General features: G+C 41.1%; 1 protein-coding gene across 1 annotated transcript; it reads right to left on the bottom strand.

Annotated features, from left to right (window-relative positions):
- Positions 1-323: 323 nt before the first annotated feature.
- LOC308247870 (uncharacterized protein) lies at positions 324-2309 on the bottom strand. The gene is made up of 2 exons (XM_080667640.1): positions 1931-2309; positions 324-1599 (listed from the first exon to the last, which is right to left on the bottom strand). The coding sequence occupies exons 1-2, from the start codon at positions 2072-2074 to the stop codon at positions 1291-1293; spliced, it is 453 nt and encodes a 150-aa protein (XP_080523766.1). The 5' UTR covers positions 2075-2309; the 3' UTR covers positions 324-1290.
- Between the last annotated feature and the right edge of the window lie 8628 nt (positions 2310-10937).

Raw genomic sequence — 10937 nt, 5'->3', positions numbered from 1 at the left:
GTTAATATTGCCTAGCACTGACACCTGGCACACCAATGTGGGTCCTTTCTTCCAGCCTGGTGCTTTACCTCCCCCACCCCACCATTTAGGAGCAGCACCCACCAAGCCCAGTATTGCCTTTTGTTGATCAATGTTGTGGCTCAAATGTCCCAGCAAGACTGAGCCATCTGCAACCCTCCATAGGAACTCTTTCCTATTTCCAGCTCCTGTGGTTTTTGTTTGTATTTTTTTGTTTGGTTTTTAATATCTTAGCCTTTCTTCTTTACCAATTCAAATGGAAAAACTGGCCTAAAAACCCCTTGAAAAAAATCTCTAAAGATTTTGACTTTCCAATTTTTATTTTCTGGGACTCTTAAGATCAAAGGGAGACTTTTTTTGGTCTGCTTCTATTTTTTGTTTGTTTTTGTTTATATCTTGGCAATTCAAAAAATATGCACATAATGAGTAAACAGACGAATTCTGAGAAGCAGCTCCTTTACCATATACAAGAACAAAACCCCCCTATTCTGGACACAAATGCTGCTGCGGGCACATATACATTCATTTCCTAAAGGCACTTCTGCCCTGGCCGTGCCTCTCATTGTCAGCAGTTTGTGTCTGGTCTGTTTACGCAACTCAACTGAAACAGGCAGGATCCACCTCGGTCTAGGTCACTGATGGGCTGCAACGTTTAAACACAGCCGTTGGCTTCAGGAATATGTGGACTGAATGAATGGTTGCTAGGGAGTATGGCGGCGTCTTCATTTTATGCTGGGCTCACTCCAATGCTTGCACGTGGGAACTTCACAAAAGTTATTTCACCAGCGCTGCGCTGAATCCTCTTATCGTACGGAGTTTACTGAAGTGGGGCCAGCTCCCCGCCTCTGCTTACTTCCCTGCCAAGGTTCCAGAGGGGTGGAGTGGCCTGGAAGGCCGTTGGAAGAAGGGTGGGGTATTTGCTTTCTTATAAAGATGCTTTGGGAAACTGGCTCTGGAGCGCCAGGTTTTCAGGAAGAAATGAGCCTGGATCCCAATGGCAAAGAAAAGGGCAGAAAGGTAGGGAGAAAGCTTGAAAGTTCAAGTGTAAGTAATGAGAGCGTGGCCCACACCCAGAGAAGGGGCACCCTGGCTTGCCCCCAGAAACCCAGTGACACAAGAAGACAGCCAGTGAAGTCAGTCTCAATGAACTCATTTCTTGGGCTCCCTGTGCGTGACACTGGCTCCTGGTTCATTGCGTCCATACTTAGCTGTCCTGGGTTCCCGCTGATCTAGAGCGAATCCTCTTTCCCTAAACTCAGGTTGCAAAACAAATTAACTCCAAGGGAGAATCTGTGTCCCCAGGGACAGGCTAGCACAGGGTAACGTCCAGCTCTGCCCCGCTGTCCCGCCAGTTTCTTCATCATCGAGCCTCTCCGCACACGCACAAACTCTCCCCCAGTCCTCGGAGACCCTTCCGTGGCTTCCAGGGCTCCAGGCAAAACGCACAGGGAAGGGCCCTGCGGACTCGTTCCCGAGAAAGCGCCAGAGTCCTGAAGCGCTTTCCCTTCTCATCCAGCATTCACGTAGGGCAGGCAGGATGGCATTCCAAACACGAGCAAGATGTGTAGCGCCGGACCCTCCCTTTAAAAAGAATAAATAAATAGAAGCCAGCAGGTAGCCCCGCTCCCCCGAAACGCGCACCGCGGTCGCTGCCCCGGCGGCTGGGTGTCTGCGCTCCCCGCCTTCACTGGGCTGACCCAGGAGGGGAGGAGCAGGAGCCGGAGCGGGTGCTGGGGGTGGGGTGGGGTGGGGGTTGGAGCGCGAACCATCCCGAGCCAAGACAAGCAGCACATTCACAAATAAGGCCCCCACCCCCAGCGCACGCGCTCCCATTTAAAGCAGCCGGGCTCCGCGGCCACAGGGAGGCTCAGAGGACGCGGCGGTCCAGCGCAACCCTGCCCCGCAGACTCACGCCGGGAGTCCAGCCTCCGCAGCCCGCAAGGGAAGCGGCTACAGCTTCCAAGAAGGGGTCTCGCCTGGGACTGCCCCCTCTTCCCCGCGGGGGGACCATGGCACGCCTGGCTGCGCCCTGGCACTCGGCGCTCTTGGTCCGCATCTTCGGCAGCACCTGGTGGCTGCTATTTGTCGCCGGACAGGTAGGGCGGTCTGCGCGTTTGGCGTTCCTCCCTCTCCTGGCATTTTTTCTAGTCTGCGCTCTGGCGGAGAGCGCTCTCTCCAGCGAGGGTCTATCCTGAGACTGCGCTGCTACCCGAGCTGGGACAGGTGGCGCGGGTTTGGGGCTAAGGCGGCCCCTCGCGGCGAGCTCGGGGCTGGCGGGGTCAGATCCGCGCTGAGCCTCAGCCCAGCCTCCTGGGGCCCCTTTCCGACTTCCCGCCCGCGCGCGGGTCCTGCCTCCAGCTGGGCAGAGTCGGGGCGAGGAGGCGGCGCCTGAGCCGGGGTGCGGCCTTCTCCCAGGGAGCCCGAGACCCTGCACCCCTTTGGGACGATCCTTCGCGGAGCCCCTTCTCTTCTTCGTGGCGGAGGCTCAGGCCGCATTGGGAGGCTCGGGCTCTGGGACACTCCTTTCGTCCTTTCCTTGACCGGTGAACTTAGGACATCGTCACGCAGGGGCCCCCGCGTCCCTGGGTCGCAGCAGAGCGGGGTAAGAGGTGCGGACGCCAGACCAGGTGGGCTCCCTGGTGCCTCTGATTCTGGCGGGTGCACGAGGACGCGTCCTCACCACGCCCCCTTGGATTCTCCTAGGTCTCGGAGCCAGAAGGGGTGTAGGACTTGGGGAGTTCTCCGGAGTGGGTTGCTCAGGCCCGGAGGCGGCACTGAAGGGCTCTGGGAGAGTGTCTAATTCACAGCCAGCTTGGCCACGGTTTATTCCTGAAGGACCCTGGAGGGAGCTGCTTAGGCAAGGGCCGGTGTTAGTCAAACCCCCGATGCGTGTAGTGTCTTTGGCATCCAGGCTTCCAGAGTCAGGTAACTTTTGATTAAAGCTCAGCATTTAGGCAGTTTGTACATAATTTAGCCTACATAAATTTGCTCTTCACAGTATTACTTGGGTAATTCTGGGAAAATGCCCAAATACTCTTGGCCGGAATTATGGCCAGATAGCCTCCCTTTCCTCTGTTTTGCTTATGGAGACGTCCAAATCGGGGGATTTCCTTCTCTCGCTTTTACTTAACGTTAGAAGCTTGTTTCTGGATCTTTATTTTAATGGTCACTTTGATTGGAGTGGTGCACTTTCTGAGGATGAGCAAGGGCTAAGAATGATGGCTAAGAACCACCCAGGGCAGGATGGCCAGCAAGAGCTAGCCTACCAAGGAATAGAAATTTTCAACAGGGAACACCTGCTTAGACTGGAGTGTAAGAAAAGCATTGCAAAAACGTGCCTTAATTATCAGCAAGCTGTATTCCCAACATGCTTTGCTCCATGGCTACACTATTGGGATTGCCCCTGGGAGCTCTTGGAACTCCCTGGCTGGGGCCACACCCCAGCTAGATTGCATCAGAAGCCTTGGGGGTATGGGGTGAGGCTTGGGTATCAGAATTTATAAAGCTCCAGGTGATTTCATGGTGCAGCTGGCTTGAAAACCACTGTGCAAAAATCTGTTCTTATAGAATCATGATCCCAAAAGGGAACTCAAAGGAGAACAGTAAAGAGGGCCTAAGAGACAGGCTCCAGGCAGCATCTTTAACTCGGAGTTTCCAGTCCTGGCTCTGTCTCTCACTAGCTGTGTCATTGTGGTCAAGACCCTTAACTCCATTTCCTCACCTAGGCAGGTTGACATCTAACCCAAATCAAGACAGAATGCCTTGTCTTGTTTCCAAATATCCACAGGGGTAGAAATTCTTACCCCTGAAATTTTGGTAAAATATCTGAGAATATTTGATTCCAGCAAAAATGCATAATGAGTTTCTTATACTTATGTGTGTTTTTTTTGTGTGTGTGTGTGTGTTTTTTGGTCTGTTTTGTTTCGTTTTTTATACTTGCCCACTCTGCCTTTTCAGACCTATTTCAAGTCACTTGGTGCTTTCTGGATGTTCAGGATTTTCCTGCCATTACACACCTGTTCCTCCTTGCTTTGCTTGTCAACCAATTATCTTCTGGAAGAAGATGATGAAAGCAGATTTGAGCTCGTGCATGCGTTTGTATGTGCGTTTGTATGTGCGTGTGTATGTGCGTGTGTATGTGCGAGTATGTGTGTGCGCGTGTGCATGAGCCTATGTTGGAAGTGGTTTATTGTTTAACTCAAAATGACTTTTTCTAGTTCCACTTGGCAGGGCTGCTGTCCACATGTGAGGAGCCTGACTAAACTTGTCAGGGAAAAGATAGAAAAGAGTTTGAAGTGGTAGATGGTCCTGTCTCCTATTAGAATGCAATACTTTACAATTAACTTACTCAGGTGTTGCTCAGAAGCAGCTGACCTTGCACCACTTTCTAATGTCCTCACTTAGTTTATTTTAAGACCACGTGGGCATTATGTCTAATCAGTGATTACACAGACCAGAAATTTGAGGGTACATAATATCAAGAAATCATTCTATCACCAATAGCCAATACCAAATAATTTGAAATGGTTTGGAACTTATACATTCCTTAAACAGTTTTTAAATCAACACTCATCCATGAAGGCATGACTACTAGAGTTATCAGACCATATAAATATATTAGAGGCCCAGTGCACCAATTCGTGCATGGGTGGGGTCCCTCGGCCTGGTTGGCAATGGGGGCCACGGGAGGTTGGCTGTGGGAGTGCACTGACCACCAGGGGACAGCTCCTGTGTTGAGCATCAGCAGCCTGGTGGTCAGTGCACGTTATAGCAACCGGTCATTCAGTCACTTAGGCTTTTATATACATAGATGAGCCAGAATAAAAGGAGGACCTATGTTCAAGAGCTTCTGGCTCACTAAATTGAATTACACCTGAGCTTTATTCTCCAAAAGTCTAAAGAATGATTTAAATGCAAATGAAAATTATTTGGAAATCCTACCATTTTTCCTTTCTTTTCATGGAATTTCTGCTTTTGTGCTGGCTGAATCACCCTCCTAACTTGCAAGATTATTTTCTTTCCTTGTGAAACTTGAAGGTAGCTCATTACTTAGGTTTGCAATGAAACTGATTATTTTACTGATACCACCTTCAGTTCATCAGCTGAACCCAAATTCATCCCATTGCCCAAATTGCTCCCAGGTAAGGAAGTAGAGTATTGGGGTTTTAACCACTAGGAGTTATCACCTACTTAATGATTCCTACTACCTACTATAGCAGTCCCTGTAAAAATAAACAAGGTTGTGGCTAGATCAACACAAATCTGTTATTGCTTAAAAAATCACTTAATGGCAATTCATGTTCTTTTGGTGACATATCAGTGATAGCTTATTCAAACACTAAGGTTGAATATTTTTATTTACTATGTGTTATAATTGCATTCTTGTTAGGAATTCAGTAGGAAGTAAATAGTTCCAGGATGGCTGGAGAGAATTTGTGCCTTTGTAGGCACCTGATTTTCAGCTAAAAATTTTGAAGAAAAGATTTGTTTCTTTTGTTATTACTTTTGTGTGTCCTTGCTCTTGTTTTATTTTTAATTTTAACATGATAATAATTTTGCACGGTTAAAAAAATTATAAAGATTTATAAGGAAACAGCAACTTCTTGTCCCAGTCTTTTCTTTTTGTTGTTGTTGTGCTTTTATGTTATTTTGAGGTATAATTTACTTACAGTAAACCGCACATCTTTAAAGTATACACTTTGATAAGTTCTGACATATGTGTACACACATCATCATTGTAGTTTCCTCATTACCATTTGCAATCCCTCCCTGTCCTTCCTGGCACCAAATGTCACCAGACAAACAGTGATGTACTTTCTGTCACAAAAAATTAACGTATCTTCTAGAATTTTGTGTAAATGGACTCATACAGTAGGTATCCCCTTTTTAAATTTTTTTTTATTTTATTGATTTCAGAGAAGGAAGGGACAGGGCGAGAAAGATAGAAACATCCATGATGAGAGAGAATCATGGATGGGCTGCTTCCTGCATGCCCCCTACTGTGGATTGAGCCTGCCATCTGGGCATGTGCCCTTGACCAGAATTGAACCTTGGGACTCTTCAGTCTGCAGGCTGACACACTATCTATTGAGCCAAACCAGCTAGGGTGGTACCCCCATTTTTTAAATGTGTTTTTCTTTCATGCAGCATAATTATTTTGAATTATCCATGCTATAGCATGTATCAATTCATTCCTTTTTATTCCCGAGTATTACATTGTATGGATACACTATGGTTTGTTGTCCACCAGCATTCCCCTGTTGGTACACACTGTGTTTCCAGTTTTTGGCAATTTGCTATCAAGATCTGTATACAAATCTATATGGATGTGTCGTTTCATTTGTTTTATTTTAGGTAAGTACCTAGGAATGGAATGGCTGAATCATTGGTGTATTTTTAACTTTTAAAGAAACTGTCAGTTTTCAGAAGGTTGTATCATTTTATTTTATTTTTTATTAAATTGATTGGGATAACATTGTTCAATAACTGTATATAAAACTCAGGTGTACAACTTTATAATATGACATCTGTATACTCTATTGTATGCTCACCAACTGAAGCATAGTCTCCTTCCATCACCATGTATTAAAATCCCTATGTCCTCTTCAAACTCCCCTACAAACGTTTCTCTATTAGCCACCATTTTGTTTGTGTCTATAAGTTTTTTAAATTGTTTTGTTTGTCCATTTGTTGCTTCCTGTTTTATATCCCACGTATGAGTGAAATCATGATTCTTGTTCTTTTTCTTCTGATTTATTTAACTTAGCATAATGCTCTCAAGATCACGTTGTCACGAATGGCATTATTTCATCTTTTTTTTATGGCTGAGTAATATTCCATTGTATATACCAGTATATGTACCACATCTTCTTTAATCATCCATCAAAGAGCACTTGGGTTGTTTCCATGTCTTTGCTATTGTGAAAAATGCTGCAACAAATACAAGGGGTAGCTACATCTTTACCAATAGTGTATCCAAAATTTTCAGGTAGATACCCAAAAGAGAGATTTCTGGGACATACGGTAGCTCTAGTTTAAATTCTTTAAGGAACCTCTGCATAATGTTTTTCATAGTGGCTGCACCAAATTTACATTTCTGCCACAGTCCGCCAGGGCTCCTTTTTCTCCACATCCTCCCCAACACTAGTTATTCCTTGTCTTACTGATAATAGTTACTTCAACAGGTGTAAGGTGGCCCATTTTACATTCTTGCTGGCAGTGTATGAGATTTCCAGTTCTTCTGCATCCTTGCCAATACCTGGTGAGGTCAGTCTTTTATTTAGCTTTGCCAATAGGCATACTAGTAGCTTGTTCTGGGTGTTAATTTGAAATTCCCTAATGATGAATTATGTAGAGCATTTTTTTTTCATGGATTTATGTAGAATCCATATATATTCTTTGGCAAAATTTTCTATTAAAATATTTTATCCATTTCTTGTTGGGTTATTTGTTTTCTTATTATTGAGTTCCTGAGAATTCTTTATATATTCTGGCTATTAGTCCTTATTAGAGGTATCATTTACAAATATTTTCTCCCAATATGTGGTTTGTCTTTTCATTTTCTTGACAGTGTTTTGGATGAGCAGCAATTTTTAATCTTGATAAAGTTGAATTTGCTTCATCGTTTGTGTGTGTGTGTGTTTTGTAGATTATGCGTTTGCTCTTGTTTTAAAGAAATATTTGTCTAACCTAGATCATAGAAACTTTCTCGTTTATAATTTTATATGTTACATTTAGTCTATGTTTCATTTTCAGTTAATTTTTGTATGTGGTGCTTGATATGCAATAAAGTTCAGTTTTTGGCCTTGGGACTCTTCAGTCTGCAGGCTGACACACTGGGTATTCAATTGTTCTAGCACATTTTTTGAAAAGACTGTCCTTTCTCCATTGAATTGCCTTTGTACCTTTGTTGAAAATCAGTTGCCATACCTGTATGGGTCTATTTTTGGATTCTCTGTTCTATTCCAGTTAACTATATGTCTATTGCTATGCCAGTACCATCATTAACACTATAGCTGTACAGTAAGTCTTGAACTCAAGAAGTGTGATTCTTCCTATTTATTCTGTTGTTTGAAGGACATTGATTTGGCTATCCCTTATGAGTTTTAGAGTCAGTTTGCCAATTAAAAAAGATGTGTGCAGGAATTCAATTGGGAGTGTTTTAATCTATAGATTTATTTTGAGAGAATTAGTCTCTTAATGTTGTTTCATAATTCCTAAACATTCTGTAACTCTCTGCTTAGGTCTTTTTAAATTTCTCTAAATAGTTGGTAGTTTTCAGTGTACGGGCCTTACATATTTTGTCAGAGCCTATGCTAAGAGTTTCATATTTTTGATGCTCTTTTGAAATTGCACTATTTTAAAAATTTTGTTTCTGATCCTTGTTAGTATTTTTTAAAAATTGATTTTTGTATGTTTGTATTTTCTTCAACCTTACTAAACTCACTTATTAGTTGCGGTAGCTTTTTAAAACACACAGTTTAAAACACCAGTTTTCTACACATATAATCATGTCATATGCCAATAAAGATAGTTCTTTACCAATCAGGATGCTTTTTATTTATTTTTCTTGTTTAATAACACTGGCTAGCACCTACAGTACAAGATTGAATGGAAGTGGTGTGAACAGATATTCTTGCCTTGTTCCTGACCTTAGGAAAATATAATTTGATGTTTCACCATTGTGATGTTAGGTGTAGGTTTCCTGTAGATGCCCTTGAGGATGTTCTTTTTATATTTTTATTTGCTGAGTTGTTATCAAATATGGATGTTGGCTTTTGTCACATGCTTTCTCTAAATCTAATTATCATATGGTTTTTCATTTTAATTTGTTAATGTGGTAATTACATTGATTGACTTTCAAATGTTAGACTCACCTTGCATTTCTGGGATAAACTCAATTTGGTGATAATATATTATTCCCTTTTTTTTTTTTACATTGTTGGATTCAATTTGGTAAGTTTTGATTAGAATTTTTACATCTTTGTCTATGAAGGATATTGGTTGTAGGTTTTTTTTTTTTTGCAATATCTTTGTCTAGTTTTAGTATCAGAGTAATGCTGGTCTCACAGAATAAGTTGTGAAATATTCCTTCTTTTTCAATTTTCTGGGAGAGTTTATAAATGATTTCTTCATTAAATGTTTGGTAGAATTCATCGGTGAAGCCATCCAGACTTTGAATTGGCTTCATGTGAAGATTTTTAACTACAAGTTTAAATTCTTGAATAAATATAGAGTTATTCAGGTTATCTATTTTGTTTTGAGTTAGCTTTGGTAGTTTGTGTCTTTCATGAATTTGTCTATGTCATCTAAGTTTTTGAATTTATTATCATAAAGTAGTTCATAATGCTTCCTTATTATTTTTCATTATATAAAACATATAATATCACCTCTATCATTCCTGGTTTTGATTGTTTATTCATTCTTTTTCCTGATCAATCTTCTTAGAGGTTTATCAATTGTATAGATCTTCTCAAAGAAGTAGCTTTTGGTTTCATGGGTTTTTCTCTATTGATTTGTTTTCTATTTTTATTATTTTCCTCATCTTCATTTACTTTTCCCTACTATTTTATGTTTCATTTGGTCTTATTTTTCTAGTTCATTATGCTGAGGTCATTGATATGAGACATTTAATGTTTTCAAATATAGGTGTCTAATGACATAAATTTTTCCTCAGTATTAGTGGCATACCAAAATGTGTTTTCATTTTTTTAGTTAAAAAAACGTATTTCCCTCCGACTTCCCTTTTTACCCCTGTATTTTGAAGTGAGTTGTTTAGTTTCTAAAAATCTAGAGATTTTCCAGATGTCTTTGTGTTATTCTTTTCCTAATATAATTCCAGTTTGGTCAAAGAACTCATTTTATATAACTTGAATCCTTTTAAATTAATGAAATTTGCTTTACATCCCAGAATATGGTATAATAAATGTTCTATGTATATTTAAAAATAATTAAATTTTCTACGAATTTGTGTCTTCTAAATTTTTCTGATCAGTTTGTTATTGGGTGGAGTATTGTATAAATGTCAATTAAGACAAGTTGGTAGAGGGTATTATTAAAATATTCTGTATCTTTATAGATTTTTGTATACTTACTGTATCAATTATTGAGAGAGGGGTCTTGCAATCTCCATTTATCATTGTGGATTTGTCTATTGTTCCTTGAAGTTTTTGCTTTATTTATTTTGACTGTAATTGGATGCATGAACATTTAGAATTATGTTTTTGGTGAATTGACCCTTTTGTCATTATTAGATGACCTTCTCTATCCCTGGCAATCATCTGTGCTCTAAAATCAACTTGGTCTTTGACTATATTAATATTAGATAATGTTTTTGAGATTTTTCTTGTTAGTTACTAGTACTTCCCATAGGTCTTTTTCTTTTGAACTTAGATAACATTGGTTTATAACATGATACAAGTTTAAGGTATACAACATTATAGTTCAACATCTGAATTCACCGCAGTGTGCTTACCACCAAAGCTGTAGTTTTCATCCACTATCACACAATTGACCCCCTTTACTCATTTCACCCTCTTCTATAGTCCTTATAGTATAAGTCACCTTTAATGTGACTTATCATTTGCCATTAGACTTCGATTATGATATGATTCCCTAATTCTCTTTCACATCCTACTTTGGCAAACTTTCATGATCTTCTATCACATTTTAAAGACTCAGTGGTCAGTATTAATATATTGTAATAGCTACAGTGTGCCAGATGAAGTATTATTCCATTTTTTTCTAGCATATTTTCTTTTTAACACACACAAAAACTCATAGACTCAGCCCTGGCCAGTTTGGCTCAGTGGATAGAGAGCATCAGCCTGCGGAGTGAAGGGTCCCAGATTTGACTCTGGTCAGAGGCACCTACTTCGGTTGCAGACTCGATCCCCAGTCCTAGTTGGGCATGTGTGGGA

Source organism: Plecotus auritus (genome assembly GCF_963455305.1).
Source record: "Plecotus auritus genome assembly, chromosome: 5".
Classification (NCBI taxonomy): Eukaryota; Metazoa; Chordata; class Mammalia; order Chiroptera; family Vespertilionidae; genus Plecotus; species Plecotus auritus.
This window is presented reverse-complemented; position numbering and strand designations above follow the sequence as displayed.

Bases quoted from the DNA above. Each gene is read 5' to 3' on its own strand.
- LOC308247870 (XM_080667640.1), bottom strand. From the start codon at position 2,074: ATGCGGACCAAGAGCGCCGAGTGCCAGGGCGCAGCCAGGCGTGCCATG. The intron at 1,600-1,930 runs GTGAGTCTGCGG...TTCTTTTTAAAG, and splicing joins GCGGAGGCTGGACTCCCGGC to GGAGGGTCCGGCGCTACACA.